Source organism: Nakaseomyces glabratus, chromosome D, assembly GCF_010111755.1.
Source record: "Nakaseomyces glabratus chromosome D, complete sequence".
Lineage (NCBI taxonomy): Eukaryota > Fungi > Ascomycota > Saccharomycetes > Saccharomycetales > Saccharomycetaceae > Nakaseomyces > Nakaseomyces glabratus.
The window spans coordinates 514,162-540,868 of record NC_088954.1 but is presented as its reverse complement, the minus strand read 5'-3'; the positions used below and the strand labels follow the sequence as shown (position 1 = coordinate 540,868).

At 41.0% G+C, this 26,707-nt stretch overlaps 13 protein-coding genes and 1 non-coding gene across 14 annotated transcripts; 7 read left to right on the top strand and 7 right to left on the bottom strand.

The window, feature by feature from the left end:
• Window positions 1–921: 921 nt before the first annotated feature.
• PUF3 (mRNA-binding protein PUF3) lies at window positions 922–3,657 on the top strand (the record flags this gene model as incomplete). Its single annotated transcript, XM_445650.1, has 1 exon — window positions 922–3,657. One exon carries the CDS (start codon window positions 922–924, stop codon window positions 3,655–3,657), a length of 2,736 nt encoding a protein of 911 aa, XP_445650.1.
• Window positions 3,658–4,276: 619 nt separating this feature from the next.
• Window positions 4,277–4,600, bottom strand: EMC6 (Emc6p; the record flags this gene model as incomplete). Its single annotated transcript, XM_445649.1, has 1 exon — window positions 4,277–4,600. One exon carries the CDS (start codon window positions 4,598–4,600, stop codon window positions 4,277–4,279), a length of 324 nt encoding a protein of 107 aa, XP_445649.1.
• Window positions 4,601–5,055: 455 nt separating this feature from the next.
• On the top strand, window positions 5,056–6,189 carry HGH1 (Hgh1p; the record flags this gene model as incomplete). Its single annotated transcript, XM_445648.1, has 1 exon — window positions 5,056–6,189. One exon carries the CDS (start codon window positions 5,056–5,058, stop codon window positions 6,187–6,189), a length of 1,134 nt encoding a protein of 377 aa, XP_445648.1.
• Window positions 6,190–6,405: 216 nt separating this feature from the next.
• TFG1 (transcription factor IIF subunit TFG1) lies at window positions 6,406–8,580 on the bottom strand (the record flags this gene model as incomplete). The annotated part of the gene is made up of 1 exon (XM_445647.1): window positions 6,406–8,580. One exon carries the CDS (start codon window positions 8,578–8,580, stop codon window positions 6,406–6,408), a length of 2,175 nt encoding a protein of 724 aa, XP_445647.1.
• Window positions 8,581–9,067: 487 nt separating this feature from the next.
• GVI51_D05445 (uncharacterized protein) lies at window positions 9,068–9,694 on the bottom strand (the record flags this gene model as incomplete). The annotated part of the gene is made up of 1 exon (XM_445646.1): window positions 9,068–9,694. The coding sequence occupies one exon, from the start codon at window positions 9,692–9,694 to the stop codon at window positions 9,068–9,070; it is 627 nt and encodes a 208-aa protein (XP_445646.1).
• A 2,677-nt stretch (window positions 9,695–12,371) lies between these two features.
• ROX1 (Rox1p) lies at window positions 12,372–13,097 on the top strand (the record flags this gene model as incomplete). Its single annotated transcript, XM_445645.1, has 1 exon — window positions 12,372–13,097. One exon carries the CDS (start codon window positions 12,372–12,374, stop codon window positions 13,095–13,097), a length of 726 nt encoding a protein of 241 aa, XP_445645.1.
• Window positions 13,098–13,869: 772 nt separating this feature from the next.
• Window positions 13,870–14,838, top strand: MRPS5 (mitochondrial 37S ribosomal protein uS5m; the record flags this gene model as incomplete). The annotated part of the gene is made up of 1 exon (XM_445644.1): window positions 13,870–14,838. One exon carries the CDS (start codon window positions 13,870–13,872, stop codon window positions 14,836–14,838), a length of 969 nt encoding a protein of 322 aa, XP_445644.1.
• Window positions 14,839–15,034: 196 nt separating this feature from the next.
• Window positions 15,035–15,105, bottom strand: tG(GCC)3. The gene has a single exon. It is a non-coding gene; the product is annotated as a tRNA-Gly (tRNA).
• A 1,808-nt stretch (window positions 15,106–16,913) lies between these two features.
• Window positions 16,914–17,255, top strand: SRB6 (Srb6p; the record flags this gene model as incomplete). The annotated part of the gene is made up of 1 exon (XM_445643.1): window positions 16,914–17,255. One exon carries the CDS (start codon window positions 16,914–16,916, stop codon window positions 17,253–17,255), a length of 342 nt encoding a protein of 113 aa, XP_445643.1.
• Window positions 17,256–17,588: 333 nt separating this feature from the next.
• On the bottom strand, window positions 17,589–18,107 carry TRS20 (TRAPP subunit TRS20; the record flags this gene model as incomplete). The annotated part of the gene is made up of 1 exon (XM_445642.1): window positions 17,589–18,107. One exon carries the CDS (start codon window positions 18,105–18,107, stop codon window positions 17,589–17,591), a length of 519 nt encoding a protein of 172 aa, XP_445642.1.
• Window positions 18,108–18,688: 581 nt separating this feature from the next.
• MTC4 (Mtc4p) lies at window positions 18,689–21,052 on the top strand (the record flags this gene model as incomplete). The annotated part of the gene is made up of 1 exon (XM_445641.1): window positions 18,689–21,052. The coding sequence occupies one exon, from the start codon at window positions 18,689–18,691 to the stop codon at window positions 21,050–21,052; it is 2,364 nt and encodes a 787-aa protein (XP_445641.1).
• A 225-nt stretch (window positions 21,053–21,277) lies between these two features.
• Window positions 21,278–21,796, bottom strand: RCF3 (Rcf3p; the record flags this gene model as incomplete). Its single annotated transcript, XM_002999486.1, has 2 exons — window positions 21,278–21,577; window positions 21,734–21,796. 2 exons carry the CDS (start codon window positions 21,794–21,796, stop codon window positions 21,278–21,280), a joined length of 363 nt encoding a protein of 120 aa, XP_002999532.1.
• A 271-nt stretch (window positions 21,797–22,067) lies between these two features.
• RIB5 (riboflavin synthase) lies at window positions 22,068–22,775 on the bottom strand (the record flags this gene model as incomplete). The annotated part of the gene is made up of 1 exon (XM_445640.1): window positions 22,068–22,775. The coding sequence occupies one exon, from the start codon at window positions 22,773–22,775 to the stop codon at window positions 22,068–22,070; it is 708 nt and encodes a 235-aa protein (XP_445640.1).
• A 759-nt stretch (window positions 22,776–23,534) lies between these two features.
• Window positions 23,535–26,627, top strand: MET10 (sulfite reductase subunit alpha; the record flags this gene model as incomplete). Its single annotated transcript, XM_445639.1, has 1 exon — window positions 23,535–26,627. The coding sequence occupies one exon, from the start codon at window positions 23,535–23,537 to the stop codon at window positions 26,625–26,627; it is 3,093 nt and encodes a 1,030-aa protein (XP_445639.1).
• Window positions 26,628–26,707: the final 80 nt, after the last annotated feature.

The window sequence follows — 26,707 nt, the reverse complement described above, 5'->3', positions numbered from 1 at the left end:
ACATGTATCGGAGATAATCCCGAGGTCCATTTTGTGTCGCACCCGAGGTATAGCACTATGGGGGAACAATGGGTGGAGCACAGAAGCATAGGAGAGCTGCATAGAACAGATCTAAACATGAAAAAGAAAGAAAAAAGAAAGCGTAGCTCAAAAGAGCAAGAAGCAGGAAAAAAAGCAATTCTTGCTTCTGTGTAGAACAGCTCGCAGGGGGACGCAAGACCCCTCCCCCAAAAGAGAAGGAATGGAAGAAAAGGAAATGAAACCGCAGAAACACCTGTACGGGTCTTTTATGGAAGGGTCTCGATAAAGAGAAGGAAAATTGAAATTCCTCGAGGAAAAGGGTTTACGTAATAAGATATATAAAATTGGGTTAAATTATACTTCTTTGGTGCAGCAGTTTCTGAGGCAGAAGGGGGTTTCCATCCAAGGGTACAGAGGATTCTCTCAGACAAGTGTGTACAAGCAACTGGTCTTCACCTTCCGAGTGGAAAAGCCAACAAGGAAAATGGTGCTTATTGGCCAGCGAGGCCAGTGAGGCCAGTGAGGCCAGTGAGAGTGGCCAGTGAGGCTGGGAGGGATTTTAGGTTGATGAGAACCGATGCGATGAGCTGGGATTTGGGGGAACCATTGGGTGAAGAAGGTGAAGAGCTAGAGCTAGAGAGCTAAAGAGCTAAAGAAGGTGAAGAGGTGAAGAGGTGAAGAGGTGAAGAGGTGATCACGTTTATTGTCCCTCATCTCGAGACGGTAGTGGTTCTTCTAAGGTCAGTGCTAAAAAAAAAAATTTGGGAACCTGGGGGAGGGGGAAACAGTAAGAAAAATTTAAAGTTCTTGTGATCTTCAATATATAAAGGCTTTGTGTGTAGAGAGAGTGCTATAGGGTAAGGAAAAAAAATAGGAAATCGTATACCAGAGATAGCCAACATGATGCCCAACGATGGTGTATGGGGTAGTCCAGCGGATGGTGCGCACGCAGACCTGCTGCACTCCCTTTCCAAGACCAACTCCAGGACGAGTGATGACCACAATATGTCCACGAACAGTTACCTGAGTCTGTCTTCGATGGCGTATGGTAACAATGCGAACCAGGGCCACCTTGTCGATGCGTCTATTGATGCAGAGCTGGCGTCTATCGTCTCCTCGCTGAGTGCGCTGTCGCACACCAACACCAACACTATGCCCCAACAGCAGCAACAGCAGGCGTCGTTGTTGAGTTCCCCTAACTTGCAGAAAATTGGCACCGCGACATCTTCGAACATCGGGGGGTTCAGGAGATCTAGTTTCACAAGTGATCATAACTACGGTCCCGAGCACATCGTATCCGAAACCCCAACGGCCTCGCTATCTGTCGGTACCGCCCCACCTTACTACTATAGCTACAGCAACCAGAATAATGGCGGGAACACCGCAGGTTCCGCTGGGAACATGCAAGGGCTGACCACTTCGCTGTCATCACAAAGACTGAACTACTTGAACTCCAACCAGTACTCAGCCAGTATCGCCGGCCCTATCCTGTTCCACTCAAACAACAACGGATCTGTGTCTGGCCAGAATAATAACCAACAGATGGGCGCCAACAGTGGTTTCTTTGAGAAGTTTGGTAAAACAATTGTGGAAGGCACCAAGGAGTTGGAATCTGCTAATTACGCTAATGATACCGATACTATCCACTCCTCCAAGAGTTACACTTCATTGCACAATAATGAAAACACTCCAGTAGTGGAACCTATTCCAAATCACCAACAAGCAGCCTACTTATCAACATCTGCTATTGATGATACGGCATCATCTTCATCTTCAAACTCACAGCTGACTTTGGAATCACCAGACTATGTGAACTCGAATATGAATATGAGAAAGGGCCCGGGAGGAGTTTGGAAAAATTTCACCGACTCACAGTCGTTCAAGCCGAACCACTTCGGTCCTTTGCCTTACCCAAACTTTCAAAGCCCTCATCCAAATTTTCCTATGTTTAATCCTTTCTTGCCTATGGGTATTCAAAACCATCCGCCTGGTTTGAATAACAATAACAATGTGAATATAAATCCTGCAAATACTAACCCTGGTAACGATACAGTTAATAGAGACCCTAATCTTGCAAATACTGAAACACAACAAGAACAGATAAACGCACAGAACTTGAATGAAAATGGTGATCACAACTTAAACAATAGTAACGCATCTCCATACTACTACTATCCTATTAATATTCCAAATGAAGCACAGCAACCTATAAATAGTAACGCATCTACCGCACCTAAAAAGAAGAGAGGGGGTGATAAAAAAGCATTGCATAAACAACAACAAGGTAATATGAATCCATATCTGGACTCACATCACCAGTTACAAAGACCCTTTGCCCAAAAGAAGGGCCAGACACCAACATCTCCACCAGCAGCAAGACCAATGTCACCACTAAGTAATCAACCGATCAACTTTTACAAGAAACAGCAACAACCACCATCAGGGCAATCAGCTGGAACACAAAGAACTACATCGTCTGCATCGAATTCTAGCTCACAAAATTCAAAGAATACAGCTAATAACAATAATAACTTCCATAGATCTGCTCTATTGGAAGAACTAAGAGCAAATCCAACTAACACTGATTTGACTTTGAAGAGTATTTATGGTCACGCTCTAGAATTCTGTAAAGATCAGCATGGCTCTAGATTCATTCAAAAAGAATTGGCTACAGCACCTCCTCCAGAGAGAGAACTTGTGTTTAACGAAATCAGAGACCATGCTTTATCATTAGCAAATGATGTTTTTGGTAACTACGTTATTCAGAAATTCTTTGAATATGGGTCCAAGACTCAAAAAGATATTTTAGTAGAGCAATTTAGAGGTAAGATGGAAGAACTCTCTCTGCAAATGTACGCTTGTCGTGTCATTCAAAGAGCTTTAGAGTTCATTGATGCTCAGCAAAGGATAGATCTTGTAAGAGAACTATCTCACTGTGTCTTACAGATGATCAAAGATCAAAATGGTAATCACGTAATTCAAAAGGCAATTGAATGTATACCAATCGATCTGCTTCCATTTATCTTAAATTCTCTTGAAGGTCACATATACCATCTCTCGACTCACTCATATGGTTGCAGGGTTGTACAAAGATTACTTGAGTTTGGTACCTTAGAAGATCAAAAGAGAATACTAGAAGAACTAAAAGACTTTATTCCCTATCTGATCCAGGACCAATATGGTAATTACGTGATTCAGCATATTTTGCAACACGGATCTGATGTCAACTTGGCATCAGAGCATATGAGAGTGATCAAACAAGAAATAATTAATAATGTAGCGGATAACATTGTTGAATTTTCCAAACACAAATTTGCTTCAAATGTGGTAGAGAAAGCCATTATCTATGGCACAGATGATCAAAAGATACAACTAATGAAGATGATACTACCAAGAGACAAGGAACATGCCGCTAACCTCGAGGAAGACTCTCCTTTAATTTTAATGATGCGTGATCAATTTGCAAATTACGTTGTGCAAAAATTGGTAGTTGTCTCTCAAGGTGACGACAAGAAATTAATTGTTGTTGCTATAAGAGCTTACCTAGATAAGCTAAACAAATCTGCATCTTCTGGTAATAGACATCTTGCTAGTGTTGAGAAACTGGCATCTTTAGTTGAATCTGTTGAAATCTGATGACAATGGTAATGAATTTTCCTATGAAAAGCAATAGCTTCACTGATATGATTTGGGGTTGTGGATATTGATGTATGATATTAAAATGTACTGACATATCTAACCGTGTTTGTAAATGTGAAGGAACTGAGCCTAATTTTATTGATTTTGTTAACGACCTACATATGAATTTCTGGTACTTACTTATCGTTGCTATTTAATGTAAAGGTGGTAATTATTTTGTGTTGGGCATCCTTGACACACTTGCTTATGCTAAACATAAACTGTTGCTCTATATCTCCACAGCTACAATATTCAACACAATTTACAAAAACTGCTGTTGATCCTGTCTTTATGTTTTTTTAAATCTTCTTTGAGTTGAATTTAAATTTCCTATATTATGTTAATAACATTATTTATTATCAAATGTGTAAATACATATATTTCTCACTTTAGAATTATCGTTTGTTTTTGCCAATACACTCCATGAAACGAGTCCCATGCGGTTGAAGGGAAGGAAAGGCAGAAACCATACACTTTTAAGAACTAAGGACGAACATAACCCGATGCTAATCCACAGTAGAGCGTCTTCATGAATCTGTCTTAGTACTAATCGAATCATTAGACCATAAATGCAATCTCATCCAACCAATGCATACGAGAAAGTCCAAGCCATTACAAAACCTGTAAGCTCCCTAAAAAGTGACTCTATGAATATATCCTGAATTGGACTTTGAAAGAACTTTTGTGGTTTGAGTTGGCATGTCCAGAGTATAAAGATTAGACAAACTGTAGTATAACAACCCAAAAATGCAAGAAAACCGTCCCAGGATTCCAATTGCAGGATACCGGCTGCAAGCCCAAATACCAACGATGTACTGTCTTGTACATATAATAGTGACTTCTTATTAATCATGATATTTGAACCAGAGTTCAAACTGCTGTATGATTCATCTGTACTCATCTTTTATCAGAACCTCAGTGTATCTTATCTTGTCCTATAGATTAAACAAAGGTTTATAAACAGTCAATTGGTGATCCAGCTGTTTAGTGCATAGTCCTAAGATTAAATTATGAACGGAGTTAAATCTGCTAGTTGTTGCTCATACCTGATTAATGATTGCTCGAGCTAGTAATATCTTGTGGCTACTACTGTTCCCATTGCACAATGAACTGGACATTGATGAGTGAGAAATGAAGATCATTAATAACGCTAAAATCACATGAGCATAAAAAACAAAAATTTGAAAAATTTAGCGATGAGCTCACTCTCATCGTCAATGCATCTTATAGTGGCGGAACATTCAATTTTAGTATTTATCCGATAGTCATGAATGTACAAGTGCGGATCTCTTTGCAGTATCATACAGAGTCAGTAAACCGTCCTTAAGAGGTTGACATACATCATTCAAATCATAGATGCCTACTCAATTAGAAGAATTAGTTTCATTTTTGCATTCACCTCAACCTGCTGTGAGACAGATTGCACTCGATAACTTGGTTGGTTTCAGTACTGGTCCTAGTGCTTCTATATTCAAATATGATAATTATAGAGCTTTGGATGACTTGAAAGTTTTGATGAAGGAGAAATCCAGAACACTAGTGCAACAATCCGCTACTGTTTTGGCCAACTTATGTGATGACGCGGTTATGAGAAAGAAGTTGGCAGACGATAAGGAGTTTCTAGAATACTTGACATGGAAGATCTGTGATTTAGGAAATACAAGTTCCGATATTATGTGTATTTTGTTGAGTAATCTGTCAAAGGAGGATTCTATCACATATGTATTTGAAATTGTAAGAGAAGACAATGACAAAGATTTACCACCACTTGACAAGGATGTGTTTAAGAGCAAAAGAGTTATTGACTGTTTGATGGACTGTTTTGTCAAAGGCTATGATAGGGAACTTAACAAATTTGCCAATTATGACTATCTGTCTTATTTCTTTGCCGATGTTTCAAGATTTAAAATCGGTAGAACATACTTTATCGAAACCCAAGAATATGATGGTGTGGTTCCAATCTCTAAACTACTTGTTTTTACTGAGAAATATGACTCAAAGACCAGACGTGAAGGTGTTGCTTCGACAATCAAGAATTCTCTCTTTGATTCAGAGACTCATGAAAGAATACTTACAGATGAAGAAATCAATTTGTTGCCATATATATTACTACCAATTGCTAGTGCTAAGGACTCAGAAATTGATGAAGAGGATATGTTTAATTTGCCGGATGAATTACAGCTGCTTCCGGAAGACAAAACAAGAGATCCTGTCCCATCCATTGTTTGCACACACTTAGAAAGTATTCTGTTATTGTGTACCACTAAGGCAGCCAGAGAGTTCATGAGAAGTAAATCCGTATATCCTTTGATCAGAGAATTGCATAAAAATGTGGAAGATGAAGATATTGGGGAACTGTGTTACAGAATTGTAAATATGCTAATGAGAGGTGACCCTAATGCACCTGTGGAAGAAATGCCTGCCAAGAGTGTGGAAGACGGTGATGATGAAGATGAAGATGATGAAGATGCATTGATGGAAGTAGCATGATTAACTGCCATTATTAATTACGAACAGCAAGCATAATATATAATATAATAACACTTAAATGTACAATAAATAAGCATCTCCACTAGGCCCTAGCAAGTTTTTGGTTTCTTTATGCATACCGTTTCCATACCACCCTAACAGAATAAAAATATCCCATATAAATTGCTTATGAGAAAACTTTATTTATATGTCTTTATAAATAACTATTTAAATTTTTCATGCTTTTAGTTCCATATGTTCGTCATCCACTTTCCGGCATAGTTTCTTAACAAGAACGAACATAAGTTTCTTGTTTTCTGGACCGGGAAACATTTTTCTTATCTTTTTACCGAACTCTTTGACATTAACCTTTCCACCACTCATAGCATTTATTATATCTTGTTCAGTAATCAAAGGAATTTCACCATTTTCAACCTTGATTTTTTTATTAGGCGATTCGGAACCTGGTTCTTTTTTAATGGAGACTTCATCAGCTGTACGCTTCAAAGATACAGCATTAGGATTCCATGCCCCAGCAGGAAAGCTAGTTAGCAATGATGGCTTACCCTTAAGCACTATTACACAGTCCTTTATACTCTTAACTCTGATATTTTGCTCCCTTACGGTGTGTGCGGATGGGGTGCCTTGTCTAGATTTCCCCTCTTGTTTCTTTGGAGAGCCCTTCTTCGACTGAGAATCTTCTGATTCTTCCTTTTCTGCCTCGTCCTCTTTCTCCAGATCAGATTCGGATAGATAAGGATTTATTTCATCTTCATCTGAAGAATACAAAGCAGCCAATTCGGTTTTTTGTAATGCTTTTTTAATACGTTCACCTTCTTCATCAATCTTCTTCTCACCAAAGAGTTCAGTATCTTCTGCTTCTGATACTTGTTCGTCATCACGCAAACCCATTGCATTTGCCTGTAGCATTTCTTTCTTTATTCTTTGCTCAGATTCTTTATTCTCTTGTTCATTACCGTCAATTATTGGTGCTTCTTCATCATCCGCAAATTCTTCATCATAATCAAGTTCATTTTCTGAGTTATCACTATGATTATATTCATCGTCCGCAGTTCTCTGATCGGCAACTGCTTTCAGTTTTCTTCTAGTTCTATCATATCTTGTTGTTGTCGTACCTATATTATCCAAATGTTTCATCAACCATCTTGGGACTTCACCACTCTTTTTATCCATTCTCTTTTCTGCTTCATCGATTGTCAATGTGGCATACTTATTTCTTGCGGTAAACTTGTACACTTTATCAGCAGGAATCATAGTGAAACTACCATCATCTTCAACACTCAATAGAACATAAGAGTCAGAATTACCAGCCTCATAAGAACCTACCCATGTGTTGTAACCATCGAAATCTTCCATGACCCAAGGGTAAAATTCCTCGAATCTCAGTTTCTTAGCATTTTCATCTAGTACCTTCAATTGACGTGTTTTCCTTCTCAGACCACCTCTCTTCGCTCTACCACCTCCATCAGGGGCCACATCAGCCATTGGATCTACTGTAGGCTCCTCGGCAAGGTCTGCGCTATCCATTTCTTTACCGTCGTACTTAACCAGACCGACTTTAGTGGGGTCCTCAGCTGGACCTGCATCCTCCAGTATAGTAGCACCTGGTACAGTTGGCTGTGCTGGATCTGTTGTGCCGTTTGCTGGTGTAGCACCATTCGTTGTGGCAGGGCCCGGTGTTGCACTAGCAGAGACTGCATTAACTGGGCCACCCATGGGTTTCTCATCGAGACTCACCTGAGGCGTTGGCGTAGCGCTAGCAACGACTTGGCCTGTTGGAGTAGCACCTGTGGGCATGGTGGCCGAGGAGTTTACCAAAGGTGCTGCTGGTGCATTGGATGCTGTAGGGTGATCAGTCAAAGCAGCCGGGGTTGTCTTTGGCTTTGTCATGTTTTGAGCATTGGAACCGTCTTGGTTCTTCTTGTACTCTGCGATTTCTTTCTGTCTCTGCACGATTTCTGCTCTTGTCAGTTGGAATTGCAAGTTTCTGGTATCCTTTCTGTGCAATCTGACAGGCAAATGGAAGTTTTCCGTTGGCTGGATCCTCTTCTTGCTCTGGAACTTTAGCAAGTGCGTCCTCATGTTTTCCAGAGCTTCTCTGCTCACTGCTCGCAAGGGGAACTCATTGTACACCTCGTTATCCTTGTCCTTCAGCGCACTCAGGTCTGGCTTGACTTCCTCCTGCTTGACACCCTCGACACCGCCCATCAGCATCATCTTCTCGCGGGACTCTATGTCCTCAGGGTCGTTCTTCTTCACCATGATGTTCTTGTTCCGCCTGTTCCTCAGGAAGTTCCTGCGCATCCTGTCCGGCTTGATGAATGGCGATGCATCGCTGGGCCCGTCACCGGATCTCCCACCGGCGGTCCTAATCCCACGTCCCGAGCTCATTGTCGTCCTTAGTATAGCGAATAAGGAAAGACGTTCAGCTAGTTAGCGGTTAGAAGATATATAGCAAGAAAACCAAAGTGCTCGCAAGACCTTATACATTGCACTCTACACTGTACTGTGCTTTAGAAATGCAATTTGGAAAAAATCCAGGGCTTCGGGGGAGAAGGGGCCCTCAACTAAGCACTAAACACGGGAAATGGCTTCAAAAGAAGCATGTGAGTGTACAAACCAGTAAACGATAACATGTGATACACGTACAGTAAGACAACTAATCATACAACACGTTAAACCATCTGACACGTTTCACCGTTGCATATGCTATGGTTCGTCGATCTCACATTTTCGTATATTCGTATATTCGTATATTCGTATTTATCGTATCACGTTTCTTGTTCTGTGTTTTGTGATGGAAAAACCGAAGTTTCGGGGGAGGGGGGGGGGGGGGGGAGCAACGCACAATGGGAAGGGAAAAAGATGCTCGAAAAGCCTAAAAAAATATTTGATAGATGCTGGGAATTTGTTCGGTAATTGTTTGCAGTGTCTCCCGTCTCTCTTTCTCCCTCATTCTTCTGGGAAGGGGGGGGGGAAGGATTACTCCATCCATTGTGTGAGGTTCAAAAGCGTAATCGTGCGGAAAATAGAAATATACAAAAAGGACATTAGGAAAGAAAGTTCGGGAATAGTGTCCCGAGTTGCGAATCCATCTAGGGTCTAAGAAGCTAAAAAAAACAAAATGTCCGTCTGCTCTTTCTGCCTTTCTTCCGGGTAGCTGATAGGGAGGGAATATTGGGGCTCGTACGGGTTTGTTAGAGACAGGGTCATGTCGAAAATGTCCTGGTGATGTAACTGTGATGTCACTATGACGGTATACGTCACTGTGACGTCGATGTGACGCAGTGGTGACATCACCAGGACATTTTTTAGGCTTTTCAAAACAGAGATCCTGGCTACCAGTTTCAGCTTGGAAAGTGAAATCAGTTATCTCAAGCTTCTCTCTATACTGAGCAGCGAACACGTTTTCCCTCACTGAAAAGAAAATTCGAGATGCCCTTTTCTTCGCGCAACTGTGTTTAAGAGAAGGTTCGAAAGTGCCGTTTTTGAGCTCTTTCTCCATGTGAATAGTGAAAGAGGGATTGTAAGTTTGGTAGGATCTTCTAAAGGAAATGACAATGGTAGCTGAAAAAAAACAGAGCTGTGTGATTGTACCCTAGGCCCCCCGCACTGCAAAGTAACTGCCTTCAATGGGACGGATACAGGCTTCTGCGAAACCAAATTTTGCTCACACAGAAGTAGTGCAAGAGGGACTGCTGGCCCTGAGAGCAAAAAAAGTATAAAGCAAATCAGGGGAATGTGTGTAGGTTATATGGAAGCGGACAGAGACGGGATTAGCGAATTTGGAGGCGACTTTTGTGAGATAAGTAAGAAATTGATAATCCAATACAATAAAAGCTCTGTAAATACAGTTAAACTTATCCTTCTCCAGTCACTTTTTTCTTTTGATTCAAATCAATGGAAATAAAATATGATAAGCCATTGTGCCGCTTCTCCTATTTCCCAATTGCTAGATAAACCAATTGTCTTGTCATGGTTAATTTACCATAAGTCATAGCCATAAGTCATAGCCATAAGTCATTGCCATAATTTATTGCCATAATTGCCATGGTTGTGTACCGTAAGGTATGGTTTGAAGAGGGTGAACATTACTCTGCGCTTAAAAGTAAACAAAACCCAGATATCGGCGTTATAAATTCCATTTTAACACCGCTCTCATATAACTCATGCCCCCCCCCCCGGAGACTTGGTAGTTCTAGAATGAGTGGGAGTGAGAACCCTCGTAATGCTAATATTAGTAGGTTGTTTCAGATATACGTTTTCTGCTTGCTTGTCTGTAGCAAAAGAATCTTGAATGAACGTAACAAAAAATAAAAAAACCTGTTTTAGTAATGGCAGATAGATTGAGTAGCTGCGGGAATGTAAGAGTGTGGCTACGGGGTGGAGAGGACCACACAAACAGTTGCGCAGAGATGCATGTTGATTGATTGTGCAGGGAACCAAATCTCTGTAGAAGATACAGTAGTGGGAACCAGTAGTGGCTTCCTTCTTGCATTTGACGTGAAGGAAAATTGATTTCATTTGCTTCCCTACCCCCAGAAGTCAATTAAGAGAGCGATGATTCACAATTTTCTTGCTGCAACTGTGTAATTTGTGTGTGTGTGTGAGAAAAAAGGAAGAAAGAGAAAGACAGAAATTCTCCCACGTCACATTCACAGACATTTTGTCTTTTGTTTGCTAACAGCCAAAACCTTCGATTATCCTAATTGGGAAATGGAACAATACGTATTTATCTGCTATCGAGCTAGTTCGCTCCATTGTTTTCCCAGAGGGCCAGACAGAATAACACCCACATAGCGGATCCCGCCCAGGATTCCCAGGACAGTTTCCAGGCATGGGAAATGTATGTCCACTGGACGTAAATCATTGGACACCTCAACCCTCTTCAACCCTCATCAAAGAAAACGCAACATAAGGATGATGTCAAATAAGCATGCAACAATCCGTCCCACTCTACACTTGATATCCAAAACCTCATTACCGCAGCGATGTCTCTTTCTCTAAAGCTATCACTTTTTTGACATTTCGATTACATCTCCAATAGCCCTTCTCTCTCCCCCCCCTCCCCCCCACCATTCTTAGAAACAATCGTATGCAAAGTAATGCGTGAGACAGCTAACACCTTAGGGCGAGACCTTCTCTTACATAAGACAAAGGCTTCCTTTGTTCATGCATCTGGCCCGAACAGAGATTCCTAAAAAAAAAATTTAAAAAAAAAAAATTCCATTTTTCTCGAACACCAACGCAGAGATCCTAATTTCCTCTCTCTCTCTCCACATGTGTCTGAGAGCCATCACTTTCCATCATGCGTTCCCTCCCCACTACCCTGTCTGTGTCCAGCGAAAGGCAAGAGACATTGGACAATCTGACGTCAACTATCAATACAAAGCAAATTACAAACTCAGAAGAAAGAGCCGCACCGCCTTTTACTCCCGCTCAAACGCAACACAGAGAACACGCACGTAGATCGCATCGCAAGAAAATCTCGAGACTCGCAAGCATCACAGCTTAGACGAACTCAGACGAACTCAGACAAGCTCAGACAAGCTCAGACAACTAACTCCCTTCTCCTTTCCATATCCATCTCCCCCCCATTCATCCACAACTCAGTGCAACCCCCCTACAACAAAACACACAACCAATAATCCATGCTCCTTTGTCTACCACGTAGTCCTCTTGCTACCAGACACCCCCCCAACGTCTCTTAACACCATCAACCGTTATATTTCCACAGAAGGTGCACATTTAGCAGTAACAAGGACCGATATCCTGCCCTCTCTGTACGCCTAGCACAGATCCACACAGGATTCTTAAAAGCCGCTATTTCCCACACCGAAAACATGGAAATTGGCTTTGGATGTTCAAGACACGATAAGCTTGCGCTCTTTTTTTTTTCAAACAACTTTGAAATTGATTCGATTATTTGACAAGCTTTTGACAATTGACAACCAACTTGTGATTCAAGGAAAGCAATTAGACAAATGTCATAACAATAGGGACTTTTCTTTTTCCCAACTGAAAGAGATTAAATAATTAGTAAAAATTTCTAGACGCAAGAGAAGCCCAAAAAAAAAAAAAGTATTTAAGAACAACATTTGTAACACAATTGAAACTTAGCCCTGGCAGTCCCGACAACCCCCCCCAAACACATTACATACAATACCTCCAACTCCTTACACATGCAATCTAACGTTACTCTTCCACCTATCAGCCAGCTGTTGGCTACTCTGCCTTCGGGTCTGGAGTCAAAGCTTGTGCCAGGCGCATCGATAAGTCTCACGGCTACCTCTTGTGGGACCCCACAGCCACAGGTCGAGGCCCCTTCCTCGCCAAGCTCTGTGGCCAGTAACAACTCCTCGCTCTCCACCGCGTCCTTGTCTTCTCTGAGCAGCGTGTGCACGGCAAAGTCTTTCTTTGAGAACAGAGCATACACCACTACCAGCGCCATGCTGAACAGCAACGCGGTGCACAAGAAGATGAGCTTCTCTGAGGACTTGAGAACCACTCCTCTGACCGCGCAGAATATCGCGCTAAGAGGGCTAGAGATGAACAGAGAGAAGAGCAACGTCTCCTCCATGTCCTCTGCTGTCACCAAAGCCGCTTCCCCAAGACACATCCCTAGACCAAGGAACGCTTTCATCCTGTTCAGACAGCACATGCACAGGAAACTGTTCCCAAAGCTAACAAAGGACAAACAGAAGTCCAGCGACAACTCCAGCTCTTTCAAAACTAACTCTGAGTGCTCTAGAGAGATCGGCCAGAAATGGAGAAACCTAGACCCAGAGGAGAAGAAGTACTGGAATGAGCTCGCTAGAAAAGAAAAAGAATGGCACAGAATGAAATACCCAAACTACAAATACACACCAACAAAGAAGAACGCAAACTCTTCACCACTAGTGTTATAGATTTGTTTTTTATTAGTCATTTCATCTCATAGCATCGTTCCCACCGAACATGCACAACAATCATAATATTCTTATTGAACGGTATGCTGTTGGACTCATCAAGACGCTCAGTGACTTGATGCAACACTCTTTATTTTTGTGAATTCTTTTTTATGACCATATTCTGTATTTTCCTGTTGTTTTTTTATGCCATTTCGATTTCAGAGCATAACTTAATATTATAATAATGATGAGCACCTTCAATGGGACTCATCCGCCATTATTTTTACTTTGGAGATATCCCTTTCTCAAACAATCCTGCCAAATAAGAATGAAAGGGATATTTCCTCTCAAGGGTAACATTTATTTCCCCCTCCCAAAGCTTTCAATTCAATTCTGTTATAACTGTGATGAGTTGCGTGTTGCATTAGCATAACTTCGTTCGCACTTGTAATTTTTATTTCATTGCTTTTCAATTCTATTTTTTTTTCATGCAATGTTGCATTGCAAATTTTCATATATATTTACATCCACGATCTAACTCATATAGTTAGTTATTTAACTTTTATTTTATAAGTACTTGAATTAATATTCCAACGATCACTCTAACTCTAACTAGTCCTCGCCTAATTCGCTCTACTAATGCCCAACTTGACATCGTGCTGAACGTTTGCGTTGAAGTCGTCCTCTCGAAAACTGGAAAGGATAAGCAATGAAAAAAAGAGTACTTCACACATTAGTAGTGAAGTTACTAGAAGCAAACCCCCACAGCAATACAAACAACCGCTAAAAGATGATGTTCCAGAGGATGTTTCGAGAGGCACCGATGGCCTCGAGGATCACAAGACAAGTGCGTCTGAGCTCCACATCACGGGACCACCTGCTGAAGTACTACCCTCCGAACCTGATCAAGTCCATAGAGATGGCTGAGGATGTTATTTACAAGGGAAATAGCAAACCTGAGTTTAAAGTACCATCTGGTGTGAACTTTGCGCCACCTTATTTAGAGGATTACTCCAAGCTGCATCCCTTCTGGGACTACGCGAAGAACGAACCACACATTCACATGGACTCCCTGAACGAGGAAGTGAGGAAGTACCAATGGGACGATATAAACTTCCAGCAGAACAGCAAGCTACCACCTGGTACTTTCGAGAAAGAGATTGTGGAAGCCCATGTTGGTAAAAACAGCGGCAGCAAGACCGCTGAGCTAGCCAGAGGGTTGAACAGACAGACGGGGATAGATATCGACTACATAACGAAGAAACTGGTGATGAAACCGTTGGTGCTGAAGAGAGTCTCAAACCAAACGGGTAAAGGTAAGATTGGTTCCTTCTATGCTCTGGTTATTGTGGGTGACCGTAATGGTATGATCGGTCTCGGTGAAGGTAAATCTAGAGATGAAATGCCAAAAGCCATTTTCAAGGCACATTGGGATGCTATCAGAAACCTGAAAGAAATTCCAAGATATGAGAACAGAACAATCTACGGTGACATCGACTACAGATACCATGGTGTCAAGCTACATCTGAGAAGTGCCAAACCGGGCTTCGGTCTAAGAGTTAACCATGTTATATTTGAAATCTGTGAATGTGCTGGTATTAAAGATCTAAGTGGAAAAGTTTACAAATCGAGAAACGATATGAACATAGCGAAGGGTACAATTGAAGCCTTGATCGGTGCACAAAAGACATTAGATGACATTGCCATGGCCAGAGGTAAGAAACTGGTGGATGTTAGAAAGGTCTATTACTCCAGTTAGTATTCCTTGTGACCATTATGAACTTATTCTTCTGCAGCTCTTCTTGTATATATATATGTTATGTAAATAATAAAACCTAACAACATAGAGCATCAAAATCCATTAATTGTGCTATATTCGCTTCAAAGGGAAAGCCTTAATCCTATTAAAAAAAATCATGTGACCACTGCAAAATTATCTTTAAAAAAAAAGAAATTGCGCAAGCCCGGAATCGAACCGGGGGCCCAACGATGGCAACGTTGGATTTTACCACTAAACCACTTGCGCCTAGTTATTTGTTGGAAGTCGTTTTGTGAACTGTGCTCATGACTTACTAGTGTTTAGAAAATCGGATAAATTGTCAGCATATCGCTACAAAACCCGGAATTCGTAACTATATCGATAAGAAATAATGTTAATATCTCAGACAACAAAGACCAATTAATAAAACCACAGTCTTTGTGGAGGTTAGCACATTCTTTTTTTTATTTTTTTGGAATAGGGCCTTGAGCAAATTGTCTTAATTAAGATATAGCTGTGCTAACGGAGGACAAGAGATAGTGGAATTTTGATAGTTCATATTAGCAAGAAAAAAAATAAACATGTGCAATTAGTAGATAACATGTCTATTTAGCACAGAAACACTTATTGTCTTTTAAAGAATTCCGGGATGGTTATAAATATACACGTGATGATCGAGTTCATATTTGTCAGGTTTCTAAAGAGCTGAACTTGCTCGATAGCATAATTTCTATTTTTGGTCTTTCAACCTTGATATTTATCACAAATAACTTGCGCAACAGGCCAGTATATGCTTAATATAAGACAATGGTTGATATAAGCCCAATAAGACATTTATGACATCATAGCTACATCAAAGAAAAAGAAAAAAATAAGGATATATGACAAACTATAATAATTCGTCATCGAAAGTATGTTATGCTTTCTTCTTAAGCCTAGCAAGAAACAGACCAACAACCTCAAGGATGTCCCCCCTCCCTCTTCGCTGGGGGTTGCTATTGATAATATTCACCTCATCATCGTTGACTACTCCATTGTAACAGGTGGGTAGAGAGTGTAACCCAATCTTGGGTTTCTGAGAGCTAATAGGGTTAAATACAATTAGGGTTAAAACACCATTAGGGCTAAGTACCATTAGGGCTATAGATTACATATAGATGTGTATTCTCACCACTACCTCCGATCCGATCCGGTCATACTGAGAGAGTTGGGCTATAGCAGCTGCCACGCGGGCATCCCTAGCGGTGCGATTGTGTGGTGCGCAGCCGAGTGTGTGGTGAAATCAAGTCGCTTTGTTCTGTGATTTCAGCCCGGTAGCGTTGGCACAAGACACCGACACAGACAGCCACGCGCGGAACAGTTCCACTGTCATATACATAGGGTGACCTGCCGAGGCAAAACACCTACAACCGGTAATTCACGGTAATTCACGGAACTGCTTCCAAGGTGCTGGATGTGGAAGGAACCGGGAACTCTATGTCACGCGGTCACGTTGACGTTAAATACGACTTTAAAACATAAAGGGTATGATATATGTAGTTTAAGTCTGTAGGGAAATGTGCCAGTTTCATCCTGCACTGCTCTTGTCCAAACAAGTGGATGTGCTGGCTACTCAGAACTTGAATGCTCTCTACCATTATAGCGATGTATTCGATGAGCATTGTTGAACAATGCCTCTCTCTATATTCTCCTAGTTCTCTCTTAGAATTCCTGATTTTCTCAGGGCAAGGCAATGTTGATTGACATATAAAATTGTATATATTAGTGTAGATTTTGCCCTTCGGAGTCTCTTCTTTTGAGAATGGCCCATAATGCCTTAAATACTGCCAAGAAAATCGAGTCTTGTACCCGGACCAGTGTTATAATTCCTTGTTGAAAGTTCTTGTCTTCGCTATATAATCACAACTTTCAAAGCCCATCGCTTTCCTGCTTGCAAAAATATTTGTTTGCTGAAAAGGTTTTTGCGAATCAATACTTCAAGATTAATTCAGATCATCTGAGTCAAGGATTAAGAAAACAAATACACACAGAAACACAAACACACCAAAAACTAACACTACTACATATACAATAATATGAGCAATCAAGCATTGTTGGAGACTTTAAATCAGACCACCGAGCTGCTGTCTGTGAAGCTCGCAGAGCTGGCAAAGCTGGCGTCGATGGAGACGAATGAGGATACGGAAGACTGCCAGTTGTCAGTGGTAACTAATGGCCTAATGATGGTGAACAATCAAACACTACAACTGGTGAGAGGTGTACAGGACCTCATATTGCTAACGAGGAATATACGTGAGAAGTGGCTGCTGACACAGATACCCGAGCAGCTTACTCCAAAGGAACAGGACTCTATAAACCATGAGGAACTCACGGAACTTCTGGAATCATGCGTGAGTGAAATAATATCAGATGTATGATAGCCGGCTTTGACCACTTTCCAGACTGTCTTCGACGGGTTATTTTCCATTTCTTGCGATAATTTCCGTTATGATACGTTATACACAGAGAAAGAGAGTACAACAAGTCCAACTAATTAATAATCAAAGTTCTCGAACAGAAAGCTTGAATCCAATTGTAATTTAAAACAATATTGAATATATTATAAAACCTGACCATAAATTGAAGAAATAAATAATGCTAAAATAATGCTTACCTTATGATACAAAACCTTATAACACTATTTTTTAATACATAAACCAATATTCTATCCGGAATTACATAATATCTCTTCTTTTTAGTAATTTTTTCATCTACTTACCTAAATACTTCTTAGCCAACGCTTTCACCCGCGTGTCGAATAGTGGACTCCTCAGCTCATCACCTTCTTGGTAAAATGGGTTCATTATAGTCTTTATATACAGCTCGTGCACTTCCTGATAGAATGATCGTACCATAGAATCGTCAATCGTAGTAGTAGTGGTCTTGTTGCCACCAGGTACACTACTGCCATGCAGCATCACAAACTTTTTACCCCCATATGTCAGATACGCCGTCACTACGAGCCCATAGAAATGATCCACCTTACCTAGATAGCAATTGTCTGTGTTGGCATTGTTACGGGATCGCAGGAAAGAGTTCCCAGCGCCACCAGCTACCCCAGTTCCAGCATTCTGTTGCCATTGCAAATCCTCAACAATATCCAGCGAAGCATGCAGTATAAACGGATTCAGCTCTTTGATCTCCTGTACAAACCCTTGCGGACCTTGTGTGAACTCTGCCTCATAAAGCGGCCTGTCATGATCCCCGATAATAGCAAAGTACTGAGGCATGATAATTGTCAAATACTCTACTGCTTTGGGCCATAGCGAATAGGTGAAGCAACTTCGCTATTAGATATACTGTTGTTGAAATGCCTTTTCTTGACTTTATTCACTCGCCAAATTGAAATCATATAGTACGCTTGGTACACGTGCATGGAAAAAAGCCACTGTAACTTATCTCGGCCTTTGGGCATGCAGGCAAGGCTTATTAACGGTCATAATTCGGAGGAGTAGTCTCTTGACCTGGCGATACTACTCGTTGCCACCACTCCAGTCATAACTGTTACTTAAAAGATATTGAAGACAAGTGAATTTTGAAAGAAGAGGAAAACAGTGGGTCAGATTCTGATTTTTGGAGGTCTCTGCGGTTCAAGATTTACAGAATACTGAACTACCCCAACGATAATTTTAACAGTACGGTATTTAGACAGGAAGTAATCCCAGATATTTGCCGCCTATTTTTTTTTTTAGGTTTCATTTGCGTCGGTTTTCAGAAAGCTACTATTAAATTTGCCAGGAGTTTATAGTGATCCAGATGCAAAATTAGTGACGGAGTTTCTACAGTTATACATAAAGAAAAAAACTCACAAATGAACTCAGTAAGAGAAGATGAAAGCTCAAAGTTACAAAACTTAGCTAATCTCAACACTGAATCGAACCTGGAGTTTGGCAATGTGAATCCTAAAAGGGTGAAGCTATTGACTAAGATTTTAATGGACAACAAATATGGTTTACTAGACGATTTGAACTACAGCAGGCCGCTAATATCTAGTGCAGATGGTATACAGGCCGTTGGGAGTGGTAGAGATGTGCCTGGGTATGAAAATGCTATGAACCCCATGGCGCAACAAATAACAGAACAGGATGTAGCAGATAGTAGTGGGGTAAATATACAGCATTTGATCAATCAACAGAAGCAATTGCCCATAACTGGAACCACGAAAGCTATTTCTCGTACTACAAAACTAAAAGCAGATAGAGTCCGGATCTATCTAGATTACTATTACGGTATCTTGGAAAGAAGCATACAAGTTGATAGGAAAGATCATAAACATGAAGGTGTAGAGGGTGTTTATAACCCGCTTCAAATAATTAGAAATAGAAAGTTAAAGAAGAAGAATAATGACATGCCCGTCAGAGAGCTGGGAATATCAAAGACACCATTTATTGCAATAAAGCAGTTTTCATCAAAACCTAACAAAAAGATGCCATGGTTTGTAGATATAACAGAGAAGCATACTGATATGACTTGGAGAACCTCACACTGGGATGAATTAATTGGACCAGATGGTAAGCCTTGGTCTGGTAAAACTAAGCATCATTACTCGGAAAAAATTCGCCACAGACCACATATTCACCATCACAAGAAGCAATCTGAAAAAGAGGAGCATGAGGAAACGGAGAATCAAAAACAATCACAGCAAAATGGACCACCACAGATTAATATTGTTGGTGACTCAACATCCAAAGGCTCAAATGATATTGCGTCATATAACAGTAGTACAACCGATTTAGGAAGCAGCACATCTAAATTTCAGGCTCATAGTGGCACGAATGAAGGGACAGCTGATATAAGCACGGTCGAGTCAGAAGGTCTTGCTCCTCCAACCAAAATCAACAGCAGTAACTCTCCAAATGAAAGTCTGTTGTCAGATAAAAGAAAATCTTCTCCTGATAGTACGAAGAACAATTCCAATTCAGGGAAGTCTGACGATAATTTACACTCGCATCTGGAAATAAATGCTACTCCTAACACAAGGAGAACATCAATAAATTCAATTTCCGACCAATATTCAAACCAGTCGGTAAATTCCAGTAAATATGGAGATAAAAACCATCTACATAGATTGGAGAAAGTTATAGGTAAAAAACCTAAAAAGTGGTCAAAATCAGCTAACAAACTGTCCAAAAAGGTTAATGATGTAACTGGAACAACAATGAATATTGCCAACATCCCAGAGGAAATTGGAGCTCCAATAAACATAGTAACTAATGGTTTAACCGATGCAGTCAACAAAGCAATAACAGTCAATAGTGGTACGAATATTAATGGAACATTGACGGGTCAAAATAGTCTAAGTAATATTTCCCATGCAAAAGACTTAAAGGAGGCTTTAAAAGAAGGAAAGAATAGTAAGGAAGGGAAGTCAGGCTCTCATGGAACTGAAACCACAAAGTCAGTAATAAACAGTGAATCCAGCAGCAATAGTAGCAGTGGTATTATAATGGGAAATGTCCAGTATATGTCTCCAGCGGAGGCTTTAACAAACCAGAAGAAGAGTATTCTACTAAGTGACATCCCAGTTGAGCACTTAAAAACCGATAACCAATTTGACACTATTGCTGAAAATAGTAAAGATGGCGGTGATGATGAATCATCTAATGAATTATCTATACGTGCCAACATAAAAAACACTAACGTAGACTGGCAATTGCAAAGATACTGGCAGGATATGAAGTATATTTCAAGCACTATGACATTAATGAAACACAGAAGGATGACACATGACTTAGTTAAGAAGAAGGAGATTCATAGAAGGAACATGGTAAAAGTTGATCATGATGCAGATGCCACGATAGCCAGCACAACGGAGGTTTTGAACAACTATCAAAACGAACTGGTTAAAGTACTGAAGATCGGTAATGACTGGACATCGAAACTATTAAATGATTACTCCATCCGTGTCGATTCTTTAATCTCGTCTAGTGATAGAATTTTAAGTGATATCAATACAACACTTACTTTAAAACTGAAATTATTCCAGGAGAACTCAGAGCGTTATGGTAATTCTAAAGTTGTCCATGCACCTAAGATGACTAAATTGGTCTACCGGTTACTTGAATACACAATTGTTGGTTTTCTGTGGAGTGTATGGCTTGTTGTATTCATTGTAAAAAACATCAAATTGGCAGTGATAGTCGTGTTGAAGATTGCCAAGAACGTTTTATGGTAGTAATTGTTACGATTATGATATTAATTTCAGAACATTTTCTTTCTTTCATTAAAGTTTCTTTGCAAGAGGGTTCGCATATTTATATATATATATTAGGAATGTCAGGTACATTAAATACATTACATCTGTATGGATTTTATTTGTTAAATATATTATTGCATAATTTCAAGAATGATATTAGTATACTTTGAATTGCCTTATGTTGAATGCATTTTATAAAGTCCTTTACTTGGTGACAGTACTTTGAGCAACACTCTCTTCCTCCAAGAATATGCCCCTTTCTGCTGCTTCATCAAGTATCCTCTCTCTTCTCTTCACTTCGTTCTCATAGTATTTCGATTGGAACTTGATTAGTTGCTTATCCGCTCTAAAGACAGCACCCATCGAAATCCAGGATATATGATAGAACACTCTTACCTGTGTTCTAACATTTCTGTAAATTGTTGAATATCTTCTCAGTAAAAGTGCAGTAGTGATACTTATTAGAGCACCTTGAACTGCACCGATACCTGCAGCAATGGCGATCTGTTAATATTAGTCGTAATATTGTAAACCACAAGCATTCATCACTCGCTAATTTCTCAGTTTTGCGAGTATATCTGAGGATTCAAATATAATGACTCTTTGTTAGTAAAATTATTTGCTCGAGGATTACCAATAGGATGAATCATTTTAACTTACCTCTTTAGTTAGTTGTTGCACCGTCTGGGTGTCATGGTGAATAGGTTGTACTTTGCCGGCCATTGCGATTATAATGATATGGGGATAGCTTACACGCCAATCAGTAGGAGGATGGCAACTATGACTATGTTTATTGGTTCTTATGATCCCTTATATAAGAAGGTGTCAAGAATTTTGTCGGGTTTTTCGATGCCCTGAGTATAAATGCGTAGAAAGAGAGAAGCAGCATGCACTATGGCAAATGATGCAATGCTACACATAATATTGCTGATTGGTATTTGTAAAAGTACATGGTCTTCAGTAAATGTCGAAACTGCATATATAAGAGAAGTAACTAGGCGTTCAGGTATTTCTTGACCTTTTCATCGATAAGTTTTTCGATCACGGCGTGCAATGCAGAGTTTTCGTCCCTGATCTGGCTCTGCAAAGTGACTTCTATTTGTTTCTCGATGACTTTACCAGTCAAGTCGACTTCTATGTTGACCTCGTCACCCAGGGACTTCAGAGGCATCACGACGTGCTCCTGTGTGTGCTTGATCATGCTGATAAAGAAAGTGTCGTCCTCGTCGATACCCGTGACTGTCAGGGAAGTACCATCGATGCAGATGAAACCCTTCTCAACTATATACTTGTTGTACTGGGCGTCGCGCAGCTTGAAACCGAACAATATAGAGTTGCCCTCGTTGGTAATGGACATTATAGTGGCAACGGTGTCTACGTGGCCCTGCACGTAATGCCCACCGAACCGCACTTCCTGCGACACAGCCCTCTCCAGGTTGACTTTGCTGCCGGGAGTCCACGAGGCAACGTTGGTCCGGCGGATGGTCTCCGGGGAGATACCCACTTTGAAGGAGTCCGAGTCGAACTCCGTCACGGTCAGGCAGATACCATTAACGGCAATGGAGTCGCCGATGTGGCAGTCGCCAAGGATATCATGTGCATTTTCAATGGTGATGGACACACCTTGTCCGCCACTCTCAGTGTCATCGTAAGGGTTGTACTCCCTCACAGTGCCCATAAGCTCCACAATACCAGTGAACATTTTGTTGATCTATTTGTAAGTATGTCCCAGTATACCAGACTTGTACTTCTAAGTCCTAGTCCTGAAACAAGTTTCAAAATGCCAGAGCTTAATTTATAATACAACTTGCCTGTATGTGTCACATTTGTGTAGATCAAAGTAGCAAAATTGGGCTGGGAAGTAAGTGATCTTCTATCCATTCTTTCCACTTAAACCCCCGTAGAAGCAGTGTAGTGTCCCTCTCTCTGTGTGTGTGGGTACCACAGAGAACTGTACGCGCAAAAACACCAAGAAAATGGGGGGGCCACTAAACTCCCGCAGAACATAAAGAAACTTGGCAAACATTTGTCACATGCACATGAACACGTACTTCTATACGTATATAATATACCTATACACGTTATATCATATGATATATAATACGTATCCTGGTATATCCATAAATACGAGTACAACATCACCTGACTTAGCACACATTCACACGTCCATACACAGAGAGAAAGGAGGACAAGAATATCACATGACCACATCTCCTCCACACACACAAATACACACATACACACATCACATCACATCACATCACATCACATACACACAGAGGACTAGATAAGGTTTGCTGCTGCAATAACGGATAAAGTGCTACTGTGGCTTCTTGTGAAATATTCTCGAGACACCAAAGTAGTTGTATATAAATAAGCTGTTGTTGCACTGTAATGGTTTGAACACTGTGCAACTTTAGTACATAATGAATGAGAGGTAACCCACTAACAAAAGCCAAACATGTCTGTGGTAAACCCCTTTGAAGGTCCGTATGGACCAGCTACGGACGCGATAAACGCTGTGCTGACCGCTCAGGTCAAGGATGTCTTCGGATACAGGACTTTCTCGCAGTCTGATCTGCTGTTCCCAGGTGATGAGAAGGCTCACATACGCCAACTGGATGTGCGTGCCGGTGCCGGTGCCACACCGCTGGGCTACGCCAGCGGTAAAGCTGGCAGAGCCGGCTTAGTCGGTATAATCGCGCCATCTTACTCGCTGCCATACTTCCACCGTGCGCTGGCCCAGGCTGGCGACAGCAGAGTGGTGTTGAACGTCGGTGCTCTGGGCTATGACTCTGAGTCAGGTGCCGTGACTAACGACTATGTCACTGCTCTCGATAGCGCTGCGAAGCTTGGGTATGGTGTAGTGACGCCAGTCTCGACCAAAGAAGTTGCAGCAACCACTTTGCTGACCGTGGCTGTGTCTAAGTTTGCTAAGGCTCGCGGTGCTGTGCACCTTTTCGACGGTCTCAACTACTCTAGAGCCATCGGTGTGGTTCCAGCTTTGGATTTCGACAAACAGGCCGACATCATCAAGAAATTGGAGAAACTGCTGCCTTCCATCGACTCAAACTCATTTGAAGATGTGCTCGGTAAGTTTAACGAGGTCTCTGGGTTGAAAATTCACAATTTCCAGACCCAAAATGTCGAGTCTGCGGAGGTTATCTACGTTACTCACGGTTCATTGGAATCTGAACTGTTCATTGACGCAGTTAAGAACTCCTTCCAATCAAATGTGGGTGTTATCGCAGTGAGAGTACCTTTGCCTTTCAACGTCGAGAAGTTCACTGCAGTCATTCCAAAGACCGCTAAGAAAATCGTAGTCATCGGCCAATCCTTGACCGGTGACTCGTCCTCTCTACTGAAGTCAAGGGTCTCGGCTGCTTTGTTCTACTCCAACCGTAGAGATATCCAAGTCTCTGAGTACTTGTACAAGCCTGATTTTGTTTGGTCTCCAGCTGCCATCAAACAGATCATCGAGACTTTCAGCCCTGTGGACACGATCAGCATCGGCGAAGACTCTAAGGGAACAAGTAAGTCTTTCATCTACTGGGCTTCCGATAAGTCGATCAACATCGACCTGGCCTCAAAGCTGGCATTATCCTTCTCGTTCACCTCTGGTAGTCACATCTCTTTCAGATCAAAGTACGACAACATTAACAATGCTGGCACTTACCAGGCCCAACTGGTCAACTCAGACCATGAGACTGCTATTCTATCTAACATTGATGCAGCTGATGTCTCCATTGTTGAAGACAGTGCATTGCTGAACCACTTCAACATCATCGCTACAATCAAGAAAGGGGGTGTACTAGTTGTAGCAACTTCAAAGTCTACTAAAGATGTTGATCTATCTCAGGTTGAGTCATACACTGAAAACCTAAAGTTCCCAGTCCACTTCTTAAACGCTGTCGCTGAAAGAAATATAAACTTGTACGTTGTCGATAAGACTGCAATCGAATCTGAGAGATTCATTGGTTACATCATTCAAGCACTGGTCTGGAACTTGACCACCAAACGTGGACTAGAACAGCATATCCAAGATGTTTGGAATTCTGCGAGTGCTGAGGATAAGACAACTGCTCCTGAGTTTGCTGACCAAATCCTAAAGGGCGTTGAATCCAGTGTGAAGGTAATTTCTACTGATTTATATCCTGACTTTGCCAAGCTCGAAGAGCCAGTTGAAGAAAAAGCAGAAACGGATGAGGAAGAGGAAGATGAAATTAGAGAGTTGCCAATCTTCCCAATTGAAACTTCATTTAATGTAAGCCAATCTTCCCAAAAGCTATACCCAGAAGCAGAAGTTAACTCGAAATCAAGTATTGCTAAAGCTTTGGCCTTTAAGGAAGCTTATGAAACCACTGAGGAGTTGAGACCGGACTTGCCAGTCAAGAATTTTGTTGTCAAGGTTAAGGAAAACAGACGTGTTACTCCAGAAGACTATGACAGATACATCTTCCATATCGAGTTTGACATTTCGGGTACTGGTTTGAAATACGATATTGGTGAAGCACTTGGTATCCATGCTAGAAATAATGAAGAACAAGTAAGAGAGTTCTTGAAATCCTACGGTCTGGATGAAACCGATATTGTCTTCGTTCCTAATAAGGACAACAACGGTAAATTAGAAGCAAGTTCTGTTCTACATGCTTTCATTGATAAGCTAGATATCTTTGGTAAGCCACCAAAGAGATTTTACGAAGCATTGGTTGAATATGCCACTGACGAAGAAGAAAAGAAGAAGCTTCAAAAGTTGGTCACACCAGCTGGTGCAGTTGAGCTTAAGAAGTACCAGGATGTTGAATACTACACTTACGCTGATATCTTTGAATTGTATCCTTCTGCTAGGCCACCATTGGAAGAATTGGTTACCATTATTTCACCTTTGAAGAGAAGAGAATACTCTATTGCCTCATCTCAAAAGGTTCATCCTAATGAAGTTCATTTGCTGATCGTTGTTGTCGACTGGATTGACAACAAGGGTAGAAAGAGATTCGGTCAAGCTTCTAAGTATATCTCTGAACTTTCTGTTGGCTCAGAATTGGTCGTAAGCGTCAAACCTTCTGTCATGAAGTTGCCACCTTCACCAAAGCAGCCAGTTATCATGAGTGGTTTGGGTACTGGTTTGGCACCATTCAAGGCCATTGTTGAGGAGAAATTGTGGCAGAAGGAACAAGGTGAGGAAATTGGTGAAGTTTATCTATTCTTGGGCTCCAGACATAAAAGAGAAGAATATCTATATGGTGAGTTATGGGAAGCTTACAAAGACGCTGGTATCATTACTCATATTGGTGCTGCCTTTTCGAGAGATCAACCTCAAAAAATTTATATTCAGGATCGTATCAGAGAAAGTTTACCTGCGTTGAAGTCTGCTATGGTTGATAAGGAAGGTGCGTTCTACTTGTGTGGTCCAACTTGGCCAGTTCCTGATATTACTCAAGCTTTGCAAGATATTTATGCGGCTGATGCTGGTGAGAAGGGTTTGAAGGTTAACCTAGGCGACATCATCGAGGAACTGAAGGAATCTTCCAGATATATCTTGGAAGTCTATTAGTTGATAAATTTGATATAACTATTTATATACTTGTTTCATTTAAGAGAAATATAGCATTTCTGTTTTTTTTGAGATTTGAA